Source organism: Hippocampus comes, unplaced genomic scaffold (assembly GCF_001891065.2).
Source record: "Hippocampus comes isolate QL1 unplaced genomic scaffold, H_comes_QL1_v1.1 scaffold111, whole genome shotgun sequence".
NCBI lineage: Eukaryota > Metazoa > Chordata > Actinopteri > Syngnathiformes > Syngnathidae > Hippocampus > Hippocampus comes.
This window is the reverse complement of record NW_017805698.1, coordinates 1750681-1771640: the sequence shown is the minus strand read 5'-3', so window position 1 is coordinate 1771640 and position 20960 is coordinate 1750681. Positions and strand designations below refer to the sequence as shown.

General features: G+C 40.6%; 1 protein-coding gene and 1 long non-coding RNA gene across 2 annotated transcripts in view; one reads left to right on the top strand and one right to left on the bottom strand.

Moving 5' to 3' along the window:
* The first annotated feature begins 7415 nt into the window (after positions 1–7415).
* Positions 7416–9672, top strand: LOC109523415 (uncharacterized). The gene is made up of 3 exons (XR_002169758.1): positions 7416–9421; positions 9455–9458; positions 9663–9672. It is a non-coding gene; the product is annotated as an uncharacterized LOC109523415 (long non-coding RNA).
* Positions 9152–20960, bottom strand: part of nxph2a (neurexophilin 2a) — a 19063-nt gene continuing 7254 nt past the window's right edge. Inside the window, exon 4 of the mRNA XM_019882555.1 lies at positions 9152–10610. Within this exon, the coding sequence (XP_019738114.1) occupies positions 9867–10610 (744 nt within the window). The 3' untranslated portion in view covers positions 9152–9866. The remainder of the gene's footprint in view (positions 10611–20960) is intronic.

Here is a 20960-nt window from a genome sequence, read left to right as displayed (position 1 = left end):
CGTCTCCGATCAGTTTCGATGATGATCACGTGATCACTTCAGGTCATTTTGGGCCAATTTGACAAACAAAATGTCAAATAACGAGTGAACTGATTGCCCCTAAAAATAAAGATCTGCCCTTCCTTTGGCAGCAATGAATTGAACACCTGCTCAGTGATATGTGGCTTTCTGTTCATTAAATCCACCGTGAATCCTCTGCTGAATGGAGAAAAAGTCCTTAAAAATGGCTAAATTAGCCCTCAAAAGTCCTTAAAAGGTCCATGAATAAAAAGCAAGTGGAAGAGTGGGAACCCTGATGCGTTTTGGGCTGAAAAAAACGACCATGTATATTAAAGCGTTTTTGGCCGAAAAAAAACGACCATGTATCTTAAGGCGTTTTGGGTCGAAAAAAACGACCATGTATAAGAAGGCGTTTTGTGCTGAAAAAAACAACCATGAAAAATAAGCCCTTTTTGGCCGAAAAAAACGACCATGTATAGTAAGGCGTTGTGTGCTGAAAAAAACAACCATGTATAGTAAGGCATTTTGGGCCGAAAAAAACATCCATGTATAGTAAGGCGTTATTTGCCGAAAAAAACGACGATGTAAAGTAAGGCATTTTGTACTGAAAAAAAACGACCATTTTATAGTAAGGCGTTTTGGGTCGAAAAAACAACCATGTATAGGAAGGCGTTATTCGCAGAAAAAAACGACCATGTATAGTAGGGCGTTTTTGGCCGAAAAAAACGACCATGTATAGTAAGGTGTTTTGTGCTGAAAAAAACAACCATGAAAAGTAAGCCGTTTTTGGCCGAAAAAAACGACCATGTATAGTAGGGCGTTTTGGACCAAAAAAAATGACCATGTATAAGAAGGCGTTTTGGGCCGAAAAAAACGACCGTGTATAGTACGGCGTTTTGGGCTGAAAAAAAGGACCATGTATAGTAAGGCGTTTTGGGCCGAAAAAAACGACCATGTATAGTAAGGCGCTTTTTGCCGCAAAAAAAAAATTGTATGGTAAGGCGTTTTTAGCCGAAAAAAACGACCATATATTGTAAGGTTTTCTGGGCTGAAAAAAAAACGACCATGTATTATAAGGCCTTCTGGGCTGAAAAAAACGACCATGTTTGGTAAGGCGTTTTGGGCCGAAAAAAACGACCATGTATAGTAAGGCGTTTTGGGCCGAAAAAAACGACCTAATATAGTAAGGCATTTTTAGCCGAAAAAAACGACCATGTATAGTAAGGCGTTTTTGGCCGAAAAAAAAGACCATGTTTGGGAAGGCGTTTTTGGCCGAAAAAAACGACCATGTATAGTAAGGCGTTTTGATCCGAAAAAAAACAACCATGTATACTATGGCGTTTTGGGCCGAAAAAAACGACCTAATATAGTAAGGCATTTTTAGCCGAAAAAAAGGACCATGTATAGGAAGGCGTTTTGGGCCGAAAAAAACGACCATGTAAAGTAAGGCATTTTGTACTGAAAAAAACGACCATTTCAAAGTAAGGCGTTTTGGGTCGAAAAAAAACAACCATGTATAGGAAGGCGTTATTAGCAGAAAAAAACGACCATGTATAGTAGGGCGTTTTGGGCCGAAAAAAATGACCATGTATAGGAAGGCGTTATTAGCAGAAAAAAACGACCATGTATAGTAGGCCGTTTTGGGCCGAAAAAAACGACCATGATTGGTCAGGCGTTTTGGGCCGAAAAAAACGACCATGTATAGTAAGGCGTTTTGATCCGAAAAAAAACAACCATGTATACTATGGCGTTTTGGGCCGAAAAAAACGACCTAATATAGTAAGGCATTTTTAGCCGAAAAAAAGGACCATGTATAGGAAGGCGTTTTGGGCCGAAAAAAACGACCATGTAAAGTAAGGCATTTTGTACTGAAAAAAACGACCATTTCAAAGTAAGGCGTTTTGGGTCGAAAAAAAACAACCATGTATAGGAAGGCGTTATTAGCAGAAAAAAACGACCATGTATAGTAGGCCGTTTTGGGCCGAAAAAAACGACCATGATTGGTCAGGCGTTTTGGGCTGAAAAAAACGACCATGTACAGTAAGACGTTTTGTGCTGAAAAAAACAACCATGTATAGTAAGGTGTTTTGGGCAGAAAAAAACGACCATGATTGGTCCGGCGTTTTTGGCCGAAAAAAAACGACCATGTACAGTAAGGCGTTTTGGGCCAAAAAAAATTACCATGTATAGTAAGGCGTTTTAGGCCGAAAAAAACAACCATGTAAAGGAAGGAAGGCGTTTTGGGCTGAAAAAAACGACTATGTATAATAAGGCATTTTTGGCCGAAAAAAACAACCATGTATTTTTAGCCGAAAAAAACGACCATGTATAGTAAGGCGTTTTGGGGCGAAAAAAACGACTATGTATAGTAAAGCGTTTTGGGCCGAAAAAAACGACCATGATTGGTCAGGCGTTTTGGGCTGAAAAAAACGACCATGTACAGTAAGACGTTTTGTGCTGAAAAAAACAACCATGTATAGTAAGGTGTTTTGGGCAGAAAAAAACGACCATGATTGGTCCGGCGTTTTTGGCCGAAAAAAAACGACCATGTACAGTAAGACGTTTTGAGCTGAAAAAAACAACCATGTATAGTAAGGCGTTTTAGGCCGAAAAAAACAACCATGTATAGTAAGGCGTTTTAGGCCGAAAAAAACAACCATGTAAAGGAAGGAAGGCGTTTTGGGCTGAAAAAAACGACTATGTATAATAAGGCATTTTTGGCCGAAAAAAACAACCATGTATAGTAAGCCGTTTTGGGCCGAAAAAAAAACGACCATGTACAGTAAGGGGTTTTTGGCCGAAAAAAACGACCATGTATAGGAAGGCGTTTTGTGTTGAAAAAAACAACCATGTACAGTAAGGGTTTTTTAGCCGAAAAAAAAAAACGACCATCTATAGGAAGGCGTTTTGTGCCAAAAAAAAGGACCATGTTTGACAAGGCGTTTAGGGGCCGAAAAAAACAACCCTGTATAGTAAGGCGTTTTGTGCTGAAAAAAACAAACATGTATAGTAAGGCATTTTTAGCCGAAAAAAAAACGACCATGTATAGTAAGGCCTTTCGGGCCAAAAAAAAGGACCATGTTTGGTAAGGCGTTTTGGGCCGAAAAAAACGACCATGTATAATAAGGCGTTTTGGGCCGAAAAAAACAACCATGTATAGTAAGGCGTTTTGGGCCGAAAAAAGCGACCATGTATAGTAAAGCGTTTTGAGTCGAAAAAAAACAACCATGTGTTGTAAGGCGTTTTGGGCCGAAAAAAATGACCATATATATAATAAGGCGTATTAGTCGAAAAAAAAGACCATGTATAGTAAGGCGTTTTGTGCTGAAAAAAACGACCATGTACAGGAAGGCTTTTTTGCCCGAAAAAAAAACGACTATGTATAGTAAGCCGTTTTGGGCTGAAAAAAACGACCATGTATAGTGAGGCGTTTTGGGCTGAAAAAAAACGACCAAGTTTGGTAAGGCGTTTTTGGCCGAAAAAAAATGACCATGAATAGTAAGGCGTTTTGGGCCGAAAAAAACAACCATGTATAGTAAGGCGTTTTGGGCCGAAAAAAACGACCATGTTTTGTAAGGCATTTTTAGCCGAAAAAAACGACCATGTATAGTCAGGCGTTTTGGGCCTAAAAAAACGACCATGTATAATAAGGCGTTTTGGGCCGAAAAAAACGACCATGTATAGTGAGGCGTTTTGGGCCGAAAAAAACGACCATGTTTAGGAAGGCGTTTTGGGCCGAAAAAAACGACCATGTATAGTGAGGCGTTTTGGGCCGAAAAAAACGACCATGTATAGTAAGTCGTTTTGGGCCGAACAAAAACGACCATGTTTTGTAAGGCGTTTTGGGCCGAAAAAAACGACCATGTATAGTAAGGCGTTTTGGGCCGAAAAAAAATTACCATGTTTGGTAAGGTGTTTTTGGCCGAAAAAAAACGACCATGAATAGTAAGGCGTTTTGGGCCGAAAAAAACAACCACGTATGGTAAGGCATTTTAGGCCTAAAAAAACGACCATGTATAGTCAGGCGTTTTGGGCCGAAAAAAAACGACAATGAATAGTAAGGCGTTTTGGGCCAAAAAAAAACGACCATGTATAGTAAAGCGTTTTGGACCGAAAAAAAGGACCATGTATAGGAAGATGTTTTTGTCCGAAAAAAACGACCATGTATAGGAAGACGTTTTGGGCCGAAAAAAACGACCATGTTTTGTAAGGCATTTTTAGCCGAAAAAACGACCATGTATAGGAAGGCTTTTTTGGCCGAAAAAAAACGACCATATATAGTTAGGCGTTTTTGGCCGAAAAGAAACGACCATGTACAGTCAGGCGTTTCGGGCCGAAAAAAATCACCATGTACTGTAAGGCGTTTTTGGCCGAAAAAAAACATCCATGTATTGTAAGGCGTTCTGTGCCGAAAAAAAAGGCCCACCATGTATAGTAAGGCGTTTTGGGTTGAAAAAAACAACCATGTATTGTAAGGCGTTTTAAGACGAAAAAAAGGACCATGTTTGTTCAGGCGTTTTGGGCCGAAAAAAGGACCATGTATAGTAAGACGTTTTGTAATATAAATAAGTTGTAAAACTATGTTCTTAATTGTCCTTAATTTTTAGAGAAAGCTTCTAAAATCAATAAAAAGCCTTAAAAATTAACCTGTGGTGTTCATTTAATTTGCATGTCATTTTCCCCACCCTTCCGATTAATCGTTTTGTTGGGAAATGCACCTGGTACCCTTCCCCTCAAACCCCGCTTATGGGCTACATGCCTTCTCCGATTAGTTCTGATGATGATAAAGTGATCACTTCGGGTCATTTCGGGCCAATTTGACAAACAGTATGTCAAATAAAGGGTGAGCTGTTTGCCCCTAAAAATAAAGATGTGCCCTTCCTTTGGCAGCAATGAATTGAACACCTGCTCAGTGATATGTGGCTTTCTGTTCATTAAATCCACCGTGAATCCCCTGCTGAATGGAGAAAAAGTCCTAAATTAGCCCTCAAATGTCCTTAAAAGGTCCGTAAATAAAAAGCAAGTGGAAGAGTGGGAACCCTGATGTAAGCGGGCCAACGTGAACTTGTTCCACGTGATGTAAAAGCTAACGTCTTCAAAGTGGATGGCAACCTAGATGTGTCCACCTGCTGCCCCTGTAAAGTGTGTGATCAAATCCTACTTTCCTTTTCATCATCCACAGGTGTGTTCTGACCCATCTTTTCACAAGTTTGAATGTGATTAATTCTAAAAACCAATAAAAAAAAAAAATCCTGAACAGATTTCAGAATCAAATCAAACGGATATTGGAATTGGGAAAGCCCACTTCAGAGTACCAGGTAGTTTCCTACTCATCTATCTGTTTATATTACACTTTTATAATTGAATGAAGAACTTTTAGAGAACATTCTACTTTTTTGAGAGGCACTTGTGCCTCCATGAATTTAGTGTGCTTCTCTCAAATTCCAGCACTGATGCAAGCACAATTCCTCTTAACTTTGGATGGTGAATGTTTACTTGTGTCCCTCGGATATACAGTATGACATTGGAAAATTAGCCTTCATGTTGGGCGTGATGTTTAAGTGCGAGTGATAAAAGCGTGTGCTGATGGAAGGATGCGGGCCCTGTCGGTCAGGGCGACCTGGGAGTATCTTGATGGCGGAGGAGAGGATACCTGGCCCTGATCAGATAAGAGTAATGGAAGCCAATGAAAAGAAGCCTGTCGCCCGCGGCCCCAGCAGAATGGATGTGCTCCCTGAGGTGTACCTCTGGTATCACACGCCTGCGGACACAGATGTATTGGCTATTAGAAGCTTCGCTAACATGCATTTGTGAAAACGCTGTTTAGTCTGCCGAGACGCCCTTGTGGGAATAAAATTAATAAATAAATAACAATGCAGGTGACGAATGTGAACCCAGACAAACTCTGGTGAAGTTTAAATCAACTTTAATGCCATAAGTTGACAATGGAATCATTGGCGATTAAAGTAACCCCCCACCTCCCCAAAAAATTAACGTTTGGACTTCCAGTATACACAGCACAGGGCTCCTTTGGAACAAATCTAAAAGGAAAATAGGGGACAGTCTAAAATGCTTAAATGTAAAAATGCATAATGTTTGAAAACGGTGATCAATCGTCACCCTAATTCATGCGCAGTTCTCTATTCATGCCCACTTCAACCTTTGAAAATATGAAAACGATTGCCCAATGTTTTGGATTTTATGGATGTTAAGCCTTTTCCCTCTTGGTAGGCACTCACAAAAGAAACTTAGATGTTGCTTCATGAAGAAAACGCTTAACGCCCTGAAAATCTAAAATATCGAGGCGATCGATCTAATTTTTGCAGAGTTTGATATGGGCATAAGTACAGATGAAATCATTTATTTTGGTGACGATTGAACATATTTTTCTGACATGAAGCTACATGAGGTAAAGTTAAAAAAAATAAAAATCCTTACAATAATATCTTCTATACACTCCACTAGTCTAAACAAGGTATTCTGATTAATATTGCATTTGTGGAATATGAATTGATCAGAAAAATCCACCTGTTTTTATCCATCTCAGGGGGCGGCCATTTTGCTTTTTACTGCCACTCGCTGTCGACTGAAAATGACATCACAGTGTCCAAGGGCTCATCCTGCAGGCAAATCTTGTCCAAATCAGAAAACAGGTGAGCTGTGATTGGTCATTACCTAAGCCCTTAGGCTCTCTGATGTCATTTTTAGTCGATAGCAAGTAGCAGTTCAAAGGAAGATGGCCACTCCATGAGATGAATAAAAACGAGTGGATTTTTTAATGCTTAATTCATATTTCACAAACGCCAAAAAAAAAAAAAGCACGCAGTCCGCCGGGGGGGGGGGGGGGGGGCACAGAACATCAATAACGAAAATGTTCTGACTTCTACTTTAAGCTTTTTTTTACACTTGCATTAAGGTTTTTAGACTGTCCAAAAAGAAAAAAAAAAGCAATCAGGAAGTCAAATACGGTAGGTACATTGGACATTTATCTACAAACACCAGAATTCAGAGGAACAGTCAGTCCACTTAGATGTGTACAGGATTTTTCTTTGAAACCAATGATTTCAAGTGTGAATCTGTAAGGTTTCATTTTTCGACACTTTAATACACAGAATGTACACAGAAGGAGGAGGAACTCAAAAGACCAACTCCAAATGAGTTCTTTTCATATGATACAAGTCCCCTCCTGCATGGATCTTTTTACTGTACAGCTGATGGAGGGGAAAAAAAAGACATGAAATACAGACAAACCAAAATTGTACATGTGGCCTTCAACTGTCTTTTAACAGTCTAAGCACATGACACACTTCACTATAAGACAAGGTTTGATACAAAAAAGTGTCAAGTCGATCTACTGTACAGCGTTTTGTGTGTGTGTGTGTGTGTGTGTGTGTGTGTGTGTGTGTGTGTGTGTGTGTGTGTATTTCCTTATTAAATGTCCATCGTGACACCCTCCTCGCCACCTTCATATTTTTTCGCCCACACATTTAAAGTTAATGAAAGGAAGCCTGTTCGGAGAACGTGTCAAGCGTTGATAATTGTGTGTCACACTCACACTTCAATGCAGCACGATGCCTTCACGTTCATCCGGCAAACATACTGCCTGTAGTGCACCGTAATGATGATGACGGTGAAGGATGAGCGCGCAACTACATATTTAGCAAGCAGGCATATGCTAATGATTAATGATTCCTCTGGACTCTTTTTGTGAGTCGCGCTTAATATTAGCCTGAAACCATCAATAAACGCCTTGATAAGAGAGAAGGATTGCACATCGGCTGTCAAGGGTGAGTCTATTATTCACAACTCTTTTGTGCTAAACAGCTGTCTCGAACTAATACGAATCTAAAATAATAAGACCTCGTGATAAATGTTACATTACATTATGTTACATTTTCATTCCCGAAGTGTAGTTTGACAATGTTGGAAGTGTGGTACGCACCCTCCAACCCGCCTGTGACCTAGCCTTTAACGTAACATCTGGACAACGTCCCAATTAGCTGCGCTTTACAAAGTGCCCTTCTCATGCAATTTCCTCTCAGTTACCCAATTGGAGTGGAGAATAGGAGAAGGCGAGGGGAAAACTGTTTTTTTTTAAAAATCAAAAGTACCAAAGGTTTTGTCTTTTTTCACAGAGACACTGAATGCGTGCAAACTAACGACCGTGAGAGCCAGACGCTCTTGCCAGTTGCGGTATAGCACTGCTTTCAGTGTCAGTCGGGGTGGATGCAGATGAAGTGAAGTGGCAACCAAGCTGTATGAAAACAGTCGAAATGGTACGCTATGTCAAATGTTCATGAATGTTCATATCAATACCCGTAAATGTGTTGAAGGAACAACTTTGGCAAACAAAACACATCGATTGCAATCTGGACAAAGACATTTAGTGATCGGCATCTCTGGTGAGTGGTTTAAACTTAAAATGTTTTTGTCATGTTATCAAATATCGCTTCTGAACTGTTGCAGATGATTTAACCAGCAATAGATGTGTGCTTTTATATTCTGTGTGGGTTTTTTTTCTTTAATGATGCTTACTCTAAACGCAGCGTGGTCGTGGCAGTAGTGCCCACTGAAGGTACCAAATGCATGGCCCACCATTGGTTCAGCTCCACCCTGGACTACTGAATTGTACCCCAATAAAAGATTGCTGTCAAATGTTACGGTATAAAAGCTGTCATTTTTACATATCCCTCTTCACCCCTCAACAAAAAATAAATAAATAAAATTGCTATGCGACAAGGAAGGCAGGCAGTTCAGGCTTGACCCTGCCTCTTGCCCAAATTTAGCTGGGATAGGCAGCTCACCCGCAAACTGAGAATGGAATCGAATACCAGAATGCTAATTTATTTGATTTTATTTTGTATTCCTGTATTTAACGATGACATCACTTTGTGAGTGATCTCTCTGAAAAGTGCCAGAAAAATGAAATGTTCTTAATTACTTACGATAATCACTGTATTCTACAGAAAATGAATGGATGGTGAAAACAGGGGCTTCAATTCACATGAGAGAGCATGTTGAAGTTGTCTGTACAATTCATACGAGTTTTTGTAGTTGCACCTCTTTAGGAGTGTAGAGGAGGATGAAGAGCTCAGACCAGGGGTGTCCAAACTATTGCCCGCCATCCATTCATCAATAAAAAATAAATAAATAAATAAAAATAATAACATAGTAACAAGAAGCGTTCACCACTTACTAGCTAACAAGGTTCCATGGCTTCTCTCGGCTGGTGGATTCACTTCTTCAGGAGAAATTTTGCTAATGACACTATGTTAGTCTGTAAATTGTTGTAGATGCATTTTCAGGGTGGAAGCATAGCTCGCTATCTAACTGGATAGTGTTCGACTGTACTTAAAAAATAGTTGGGGACGTCTTTGCATCCATTAGCCTGCTTGCAGTCGAACTGTCTCCTTTCATGCAAGTCAATAAGACTTTAATAACTCACCTCTCAAAGGTTTGTCATGGTCTCTTGTCTATTCAGGGTTTACATTTTTCCTATGACACTAATTTGCAATTGACAACCACTGATGCAAACAAAGGTATTCAAATTCTGATTTAGTAGTCGTGGAGGGACTCTGCGCCATTTCTGTCCTACAAATCTTTGAATTCAGTTTACAGGGTCTTCAACAGAAAGTTGAAGTGCAGCAGTTTTAAAAAATAAGTATTTAATTGCCTGATAGATTGGTTTTAGCATGTTTGATAAATCAAAGTTGAAGATTTTCACAGGGGTGGCTGCGCCCTCGCGTATTTGTGTGTGCGGCCCTCAGAGGAAAATGTTTGGACACCTCTGCCTTAGAGGCTGACAAAAGCATGATTTGAAGGTCAAACAAAAGGTGCACGCCCTCACACATTCACCCATACACACACTATCCCGTGGAGGAATACGGCGTGTCACTGTGGTAGTTGTAGTCAGGGCAGACCTTCTGCACAAGTTTATAGTCCACGCTGTAGAAGGCGATATAGATGCATATGACCTTGAAGGGCTTGGAGCAGAGCCAGGATACGTGACTCTGTGTCTGCTCCTGATAGCAAACCTTGGACGGGTCGAAGCTGCACAGCGCCGTCTTCTTGTTGCGGTCCGTCTTCTCATACTCAATGCGGCAGTTGAAGGACTTGGTGTCTTTGGTCTCCAACGTGGACTGCTGGGCCACCTCGAACTCCACCACCTTGGAGGGTGGCACCAGGCTCACCGACACATTGCCCAGGCCCGTGGAGTTGTGGCGGAAGTAAACGCTGAAGGTGCCGTTGCCGTGGTCCACGATCTTCCCCGTGATCAGCAGGTTGAGTTTGACCGTTTTGATGTTGGAGTGGAAGTCGCCCCACCCGAACATCTTTTTGAACTTGCCGGTCTTGACAATGGGCCTCCGTTTAGTTCTGGCTTGCGGATCCTGAACATCTGTCTGGTTAGATAACCAGTCCCAGAAGTCCTCCATGTTCTGGATGTAGGACATTTCCCTGATGTCGCTCTTGAACCCAGGGGAGGCCCTGGCGAACAAACGCAAGGGGTTGAGGATCCGAGGACTGGCGCCCGTGGGAGTCGAGAGTTTGTGTGTGCTGTCCCCCCACTCCATCAACTCCGTGGCTCCCCCGCGTACTTTGCTGCATGCGGCCTTTGGAGAAAACAAAACACACATAAGAGGCGCTAATGAACAATTATGCAAATGACCATTCATTTGGTGTGAACCTAAACATTATCAGAGAATGACATATTGGTTATTTAAAACAACCAAAAATTGTTGGCTTTAGAATAGCCCAGTAGCTAACAAATGCTAACATATCATGGAAAACACCATTGACATGTGAACATTAGTATCGATAGTGGCGGTTTTAACGACACTTAATGACATATATTATTTATCCTCAATGAAAAGTGACTATTACAGTATCAGTGTTCAGCAAGACAACTGACTTGTAGAAGTAATATTCCTCATTTGTGTCTGAGCACCAACATTTTTCTGCCAGTCGTCAGAGCAAGATTTATTTTGAATGTGTTTTGAAGATGCTTGAGGAAGCTATAGCTGTGGCTCATATAATCATATCTTGATTTTTTTCAGTATAGTACTCATAACTAAGCGATACTGATTAACTAATAAATAGCACCTATAGAACTGTTAAAAAAAAACTACAAGGACAACAAATTATGATTTGTTTAGCTATTCAGTTATTCTGCGCTGCTAACACATCTTGCAGTAATCTGTAGAGTTGGCTGTTGAGTTAGTCCTTAGCATGACATGCTAACAGGACAGTCACCACTGACTGAAAAATGAAGCAAATGAGGCTTCTTTCACGGTTTTATTTTTTTAAAAATCTAGTACTTCTCCCGCTATTCAATAATTTAGTTGGTTGTCCACCACAAACAAAAGTTACACAAAGTAGTCGAGAAATCCAAAATGAAGCCAGCTGACTTGACTATACCCTTTCTAGCGTACTGGGTAATGCTTTGATTTAGTTAGATTGTCATGCTAACGGCTAACTCTGTGGCTAACACCACTGAGGCAAAGATAATGGTTGAACAAACAAGTTGGTTTGTGGGTTGCCTGAAAAGTGCTGATTTTGGTGGAATGAGTATTCCGCTCGACGCCAGCGAAAAGGCGCTTGTATGCTGTTGTTTAAAAGCCGTATCACACTGTAGGTTGAGATGTTGTAGTGTAAGTGTATATATCACAGCTCTGATTGTTTTCAGCACTCAGCCACCACAACTGTATCACAGCTGCTGTGATAAACAGGACATTATCACTCCCTCTCGTATGATATTACTTTACTAAATGTATTGTAAGTACGTGTCAAGTAGCTAAGACAAGTAAAATCTTCTCAACATGCCACTCGGTCGGAAACCAGAACTGAAATTCTCAGATGCTGCGTGCCCTGTGAACCTTGACATGTGACGGTGGCCAACAATAAAACAAGCCCTTCATCTAGTTAAGTACGTGCTAAGTGCTAATCCAGATGCGGCACTGAACTATGATCCTCCTTGTGCCTCAAAGCTGTTTAGCCTCAGGAGCGATTCCTGGTCCACTTCAGATAAAGCGTTAATAATTCACCGCAATAAGATTAGCTAGTTTTATTAGTAATTAGCGCCGGCTTTCCCCAGGCCCGGTTGCGGGGATCACTGCAAGAAGCAGATGTTGAAAGCATTGAGAGCAGCGGCTGTTTAAACTCTCACTGAGCTGCTGTGCGCTACTTCCAGAGTAATTACCATTTTGCTCTAAGCCTAAGTGAAGCACATGTGTACTGAACTCCCAAACTAGGTCTGTCTGCTAGGAGTTACATAAAAACCTTCCATTCCACATTATACATTGCAGCATTTTAACTCTGACTGTTTATCACTAATGGGAAGTTAAGACATTACAAATATATCACTCAGTAGATTTTTCAGGTACTTGGCTTGAGTATTTATTTTTCTGACAACTTTTTTTCTTTTCCGAAGTTGTTAGTAATAGCTTTTTATTAACCCTTCCATGCACCAATAACGATAAGCTGTAACTTGATAACATGATAAGCTGTCCACTGTAGTAACTCATAATGTGTGGTTACAACCATGAGCCAGTGAGCTCTAATGGGGTAACCAAATGTTCTCTTCCTCTCAGGTGAGCTTTGTATGAGGTTTATAATGCAAATGAGAGGAGAAGTTTAAGTATGATGAGCAATGAGGGAAATTGCAGTGGCAACACGGGGATGAAGAGAGGACATATCTACTTAAATGCGCCGAGACAGATGAAGCACGGAGAACCTGAAATCCTTCACTGATGTCTTAAGCTTCACGTTGCCGCTCTCTCACTGTCACTCTGCGACAACGCACGCACTCGCACACACACATCTCGCTCATTTAGGCACAAGTGATGTCTTAGAAACTCAGCCATGAGAGAGAGGGGGAGGAAAAAAAGAAGAAGAAAAAAAATCACTTTTTGTACAACAAAACAACGAAAATATGAGGCAAGGTCTTATGAAGGAGAATCTACAAAAAGCTTAATTAAGATTTCTTAATCTGTGCTACGGTGCTCGAGGCGTTTCAGGGCGACTTGAAATGCGACATTATAATGGTAATAAGTGCAGCCTCATGGAATTTGAGAACAGTAGAACTCATTTGAACAGCGCAAGGCAAAGACGAGTGGTAAATATTGCCAATGTCTGCGACACACGCTCAAGCCTGACGACGCCTGGCACACTCATTTACTATAATCATGCATAATTAACACTCCTGAGTTAACTCCGAAGTGACGAACAAATAATTACACATCATATATCAACAATGCGATTGGGTGTCACCGCAGAAAAGTGCAACTATGTTTATGAAGGTACACAAGAAGACAGGAATTGTGCTATAATTAATACATGGCCAGCACTCTATATGTATAATTGCCTTAAAATGTATATCTGCATCTTAGTTAGTGTGGAACCTTCTGCCTGCCTTTTGACAATATGGCAAAACAGGTAGCATTTTTTTGTTGTTGTACCACTTTGTATATACAGGAGTACGTTTTATTTGCATTTTGTATAACATGATCAGGTCCACTTTCCATTAGTAATGTAATGAAGTTACTAAATGTAAACATCTATTAATGTTATTTTTCATCTTAAAATTATCTCAAGGCTTATACGCACAGGAAAGCGTAGCTTATACATCACTCCCGTTAATCATCCAATTTGTGAAAATGTGTTTTAATAGTGGATGCACAGAGATGCATTCGAGGTTGGTGCCAGTGAAAGAAACACACACTGAGCCTATTCGGGTGCGAATTTAGTAGCACAAAAAAAGGGTACTGCAACTTGAAAAATCCAGAGTTTGGATAGTTAAATATTATTCTCAGAAAAAAAAAAACACACGTGATTCTTGCATCGCACCACTGAATAAAAACCCTGAAAGAACCGTCATGCAAAAATGTTATTGCCAGTGTGACTACTTTGTTTTTACATCAACAATTCGATTGGACTTTTTTTGAAGCAAAATCTTTTTTTTTCACATTCTATGAGAGATATCGATGATTAAAAGATAAACAGCAATAACAACCTGGGTAACCAGCCTTGACATTTATTCAATGTCACAGTTGCACTTGAGAGATGATATGTTGCTATGCATCTCTCAGAACAGTGCTAACAGACGGCGTTTCCACACTGGGGCGCAAATTGCCCATACAAATGCCAATCATGCACACACGGTGACATTACGCAACAGAAAAACCATATCTTAAAGCAGTCAACTGCCGCTCTGTGCGGCCGCACACACCGCACATGCCAGAAAATGACAACTGATCACAGATGTAATGGCAAGACATTGTTCGGTACATGTGCTTTTGCTGTGAGGGTGATTTGAAGAAGACAGACTGCATGAACGTGGAGTTAGTTCCACATGATTCACACTTTAATGCCTATTTCATCAAATCAGGTACGGTATGTCAAGAGATTTTGTTGAAACTTGAATTCTGCCCCGCGCCCTGCCGAATACGGAGGCTGGATCAGCCTCGACATTAATCTGTAATGAGCGCAACCGAACCGACTGGCTCTGCTTGTCCCGTGGGTAGGCGTATCTTTTAAGGCCTGACATAAAGGTAATTGCTACAGTGACCACAACTAGCCTCTAGAAGGTTATTAAGAAGCCAGTGACATCTGGATCTTCTGAAAAGATGCCGCTGAAATGCCTTTGAGGTGAGCAGCCGATGGCATGTTGCTCAGCCGTGATGGGCCGTGCGCCGCGGGCGAGGCTTCGGCCGCGTTGCGATGCCGATGATGGAATCGCTTTCAAGTTAGCCCTGGTTGACAAGGAAGGCTGCCACTCATGATCTGAAAGCAGCTTTTCTCTTTTTTTTTTTTTTCAGGGGCCGTGTTACGAGCTTGCAACTTCTTTATTTGCAAACCTGCCAAAACAATCCATTGTTGCTTTGTTTTTAGTTATCCGAATGCGCATCGAGGGAGGATTGGTTTCAGGCGTGTTTGTGAAGATAAACAAAATGGGCAATTAACCTGCTCATCACCGCAAAAAGAGTATTTCCAATCACGCACACCGCTTTTTTTTTTTTTTAATGGATTTATCTGGGCAAACTGACCTCACTTTGGTGGTGGAATTCACTTCCCTGCTAATTTTCTGTCTGAATTTCCATTAGTGTGATGCTATTCTACATACTAAAAACCACAACTTGTAAATTTGCGCTTGCCGTAGCAAGAATGTAACATCTCCACCCAAGATTGGGATGGACCATGACAGACTCCGTTTTCTTACAGCCAACATGACTAAGCCTGTGACAACAAAACCATCGCAATCCCCATTGCCGCATCCTTCCCAAGCCCTCTTCCTTCTCATTTTCCGGGGCAGATCATTTGTAATGATTCACGTCCAGAGCCAGTTTGAGGAGAGAAGGCCTTAGAGGTGCATAGGCAGCCCGTGACAACATGCTGCTGAAGAAGAATAGATTGGTACTCTGATTACTGGAACAGCCTCACGCACCAAAGCAATCACTTTTAATCTGAGTTGCGTTCGGGACGATGCATGGCAGGTGCTTTGGTGTTGTGCTGGGTCACTTAAGATCATCCACACCGGAGGGGCCATGCTCATCACACAATACCGCCATTATGTGTGTGTGTGTGTGTGTGTGTGTGTGTGTGTGTGTGTGTGTGTATTCAGGACATCTGTCTTCAGTTTAATACATTCCCTCTTGACATTCTGACTTTATTTGGAACGATAAACAAAAATTATGACACTCGGTCAAAGGTTAAGATGCACAAAAATAACGTGCCTTTCAGATGTTTTTTTTTTTTCCATTTTTTGCAAACACATCCAACAAAATGTTAAGTGGGAATAGAGCCAACACAAACCCAGTAAACGTACATCAACACCAGCAGCAACATCCTCTCAAAAGTCAGCGTTATAGTCATTCTCGGCACACAGCCTGTGAACGGGCCATACGTCTGGCCATTGTGTCAGGTTTTGATGATCTCGGGTAACCCTGTGTAAGACGCTTCATGAACACTCTTCATTAACCTAACTGCATCTGGATCACAGTCTGCCTAAGGGTGTGGTAATACACATAAGGGTTATTTAAATGTTGTGATTGGGGGTTTGTGGACATCAAATTATATTTATTTTAATCTTTCATTGTCATTATCTTTTTCTGTCTTATTCAAGGCGGCTCGACTGAATGAGGGGGGCGGCACCCAAGCACACTAACAATCAGCTGCCACTGTGTTCATTGTCGATAGTGTTCCTGCTCCATTCACTCACATGGAATCGCGAGAAATAGAAGCCCCGCCCCTAAAAAGGATTTTAATTGCATATAGATGCCACAACATGGTGTCAATCTGGCAAATGAATCTCATCTCCTGCCACCAAAATAATTCTTTGGCACTGGGGCTTTGGCCTGAACAAAAAAAGCAAATAGGTGAAATTTTCAGCTGATCCGTTCCCCCCCAAAATCTGCAAATCGGTACATTTGTGAATAGTGAATCCTGAATATAAGGGGCGGGGGAGGGGGGGGGTACTGTTTACAGATATAGTATTGACCCCCAACTTGATCAAAAGTTCCATTTTAAATGACAAAGATAGTCGTTTGGTGACAGTGTTTACGGCAAAGCATGACAGCAGTGCGTCCACCATATTTGTGAAGTGAATTGAATCGAGAACCATCAGTGTTATTTGGGTCGGTAGACCGATGCAAATGTTTCTGGGAAATAGTGGAGAGAAAACAAAACATAGTGCTTAACTACCCATAACATATCAGGAGTAGAAGTTTGTTTATGCACATTAACAAGCTCAATTGACTCTCTATTAAAATATACTGCTGCATCTGGAGGGGCAATGCATAGTCATGGCCATTAAATCAATGAATGGTCTCCGAACCTTTGTGAGTTTGTAGCTGACCCAATCGGTGACTTAAAATTCAGTATAGGAGAAGACAAAGGAGAAAAAGAGCGGTGAATCGGTTCAAAGAGAAGTGATGTTAATGTTTTTGGTCACATCATCACAGAATGTGATTTAAAAAAAAAGTCACAGTGCCAGCAAACATAACGAGCAACTGGGGATCACCTCAAGTTTGCGGTGAAGTTGATCAGGTGGTGGAGAGGTCACCATTGAATGAGTGATTTGATCATTTGCAAATACAATTGTTGTGTATGTTTATTTTCTTATCAGTAAATCATCACAGGTTTTAAAGCAAACATGGTGAAGTGGCATTTAGCTGTTATGCTGCACACAAGTGGAATAAATTGGCAACAGAAGTGAAGATGGCTCCAAATGTGAATGCTTTTAAATCCAGGTGAATACAATGCTTCCCCCCCTACTGCGCGGACCTTTGATTAAAATATTTTCGGCATTTAAAATCAATTTTACTGTCATAACTTTTACTGTGGGCAGAACATTCTTACTATGCCTTTAAATATTTTTTAACGTGTTGTCAATGCACAATCTTAATAATTTTTAATAATTGGTTGCGTGAAGCACATTGAGTTGCCTTGTGTGTGAAACTTGCTTTTTAAAACCAACTTCCTTGCCTTGCCTAAATGTGAAGAGAAAGCACCACACAACAAAATCACAATGGCTATTTTTTTGGGCAGATTCATGAGGCAGGTGCTGAAGTCCGCATGAACAAATGCTGTTGATTTTTCAACACTGAGAGCCATCCCTCATATGAAATAAAACGGTGGGTGCAGCAGACTTCCAAGCCCACTGTTTCAAAAACACTTATTATAAAACACTGGCTGGCTGTTCATTCTGTCACCAAGCCGCTTGCATGGTACGATTTGCATGAATTATGACATGAAACTCTGCTTTCGCCAGCATGGATAATAAGATGTGACTTATTAGTCATGTTATAGAGTCTGGCTTTTTTTGCCACCACAACTTCTATCTTTCTTCTCTCCCCTGCTCGGATCGGGGAGCGTTTTGAAATGAGAAAAATGATGCAGCACCAACCAATTGCGTCAACTACATACCAGGAAAACTACAGCACTCACTCTCAGACTGATGTGTTTTTTTTTTTTTTTTCTTGGAGCAAGCACCAAACAGTACTGTACAGAGTGGAGGAATTTGGATTTCAGCGTAATCTTTTTGGTAAACATCACCCAGGTTGACGGCACATCACGCAAGACCTGAATTACTGTTGACACCAGTTAACAACATGTGACATAACATATTAAGTTTGTTTTTTTTTTTTGGTCGTTTCTACAGTTCACTTATCGCAGTGGATGAATTATTTTGAGTTCTATGGTATGAATTTTTTATGGTTAATCCACCCATCCATGATCCGATAAAATAAAATTTAAAAAAATGTAACGCCACAGATCAATAGAACTGCTTCAGTTACTGTCATATGCTGGAAAACCCTCTCAAAAAGGGGGGAAAAATCTTTATAATGTTAGTCCTGAAGCCTTAACTTAGGCAGAGAACACAGACAAAGGCAGACAGGCACCATCTATCCATTTTCTGCACTGCTCGACAAGTTCACATTGAGGCGAAGCTGGAGTCTATCCTAGCTGACTTTGGTTGAAAGGCGGACTACACCCCGCCCGTAAATCACTGGGTGAATGTGAATGGGGGCACAGAGAGGAAATTGAGGCCACATCAGCAACACGTGAGCCAATACGTGGCCCCGTGAGTTTATTCGTTCAAATGAATTCTGCAACTCACTCACTACTTGCTAAGAAAAAGTTAGCGCAGCCATTATCTGCTGGACCCAGTTGGGGTACTGCCCCCTTCGTCTCTAAAACTCAATAACTGCATCGTTGACTTTTTTTGGCTGTGTACTGGTATCACATCTATTGTCTTGACAAATGAGAAAAGGAGAAATCAGACACGTGGAAATTTGAAATGCTGTCTTGCTACAGCAGGGGTCACCAACTTGGTGGCCCCGGGCAACTGGTACTCGGCCAATTAATGATAAGAAAGAAAGAAAAAAACGAAAAAAACTGAATGAATAAAGCAGCTTCTTTTTGTGCTCCCTTAATGCGTCCAGCAATGATGCTGTGAAGCGCAGGCAGAGGATCTGACTGATGAACCCTACTGTGTCCCTTAGTTTTTCTTCAGCTTCACAATAAAGAGGAAAAACAGCCAATTTTTTTGTCATGTGTTAATTATGTCCAAAATAAATAAAAATAATCTTCCAATTTATTTTAAAAGAGCTAATATTGGCATATTAAATAGGCCAGGCCATAATAATAGCATCATTAAAAGTAATTTGAACAAAATGTTGTACATTTACGTTTGAATGTTTTGATATTTTGAAGCAGACAGATGCCTAAATTCTGTTGCTTTTATTTCTTTCATTTTTAGCCAGCGCGGTGAAATAGTGGTTAGCACACCCGCCTGATCGTACGGTAGGGGGTCCTCATCTGGGGTTCGCCCTCCCTGTGGTGAATTTGCCTGTTCTTCTTGTGTTTGTGTGGATTTTCTCCAGGTACGCTGGTTTCCTCACATATTCTAAAAACGTGCATATCAGGTTTATTTAAGTCTCGTTCTTTAGGTGTGAACAAGAGTTTTTTTTTTTGTTTTTGTTTTTTTTTTTTAAATAAGTACTTTGTGCTTGGTTGGCAACCAGTTTAGGGTGTACCCCGCCTCTTACCCCAAATCAGCTGGGATTGGTTCCCGTGCTAAACGGACTTTTTGCACATATTTTGAAAGACAGTTCTGGCACCAATTGGAGATTCTTATGATCAACATGCCGCTATAAAACATTTTTCATTGGTTGTTTGGCTAATCACTTTTTTTAGGACATGATGTTAAAATGTCAAAAATCATCATAAAGTGGAGATCAGTGATTTTCATGACACAGTTATAATTATGACCCATTTTTAGTGCTGAATCACCTTTAAAAGCAACAGTAAACTGAGGGACTATTTTATTTACAGAAGTGATTAAAAAAATAGTGATTAACTTTCTTTTTACATTGGTCTGGCTGCTAAAATGTTGAAATGACAGTTAAACCGTTGCTCAGACAGTTTTGTAGTCCCCCCCGCTCATGTTCTTCATTTCTTTTTCGACTTTTTCTTTCTCGTTCCCGAGATTGTCTCTGCTTTGTTTTCAAAATCATTCCATTTAAACTGCCCTCACGTTCCACAGTCTGTTCACCTTTGGGTGTGTTTAAAAAATGTTTTAAAACATTTACGGAAGTAGGAATGACAAACCCTCATAGTCATTTCATGTGTAGCTGAATAAGCTTGACTTGCAGTCATACTGACTGACTTTGATCTCGTCATAAAATTATCAATGTGGGTGTGGGGGTGGGGGGGACTGCGATGAAGGATTTATTCTTGTGAAAGCTCGGCTTGCTTCAATTTCAATTATTACCTATGGGGAAAAACTGTTAAGAAATCCGAACAGAACCTTTGCAATGTCACAGAAAGAATCACCATGCAGGTTGCACAGTTTTAGGAAGTCGACTTAAGCTGGTTACCTAACAAATGCTCTTTTTTTGCGTGAAACAACACATGTGCCTTAAAAATAACTACATGTGTGCTTCTAAGTGAAGTCACAATTAACCCTTTCAGGGACAGCGGTTACTACAATGGACAGCTTATCATGTGATCAGGTTACAGAGTGCATGAAAGGGTTAATCAATAAGACATAACGGTGTTATGTTATCGTCCCCAGTAATGGTGGCAGTCACCCATTCTGGAATTCAGGCAAATGTTCGGGCACCATGGCTTACAGAGCACGCCATAAAATTGTGGTGGGGGCTGTTGGGGGGGACACCTTCAATATAATCATGTGTACATTAAAAAAAAAGGTTGTATCTCGTACCTCTTAAAACGGAAATGTTAACATCGATTAAAATGTAAAGCAACGTCCAATTAATGAGTATTAGCTGCGATAGATCATTTGTAGAGATTAAAGCAACTCAGCAGGTCTCGACATTGGCTTAAGCTTCACTTTAAATTATTCATTATCAGGCTGGCTAACATTTTTCAATCAAAGCACTACACAGGTCGATTATACAAACATAGCAAAGAACATAGTGGGGTTTTCATTTTTATATTTT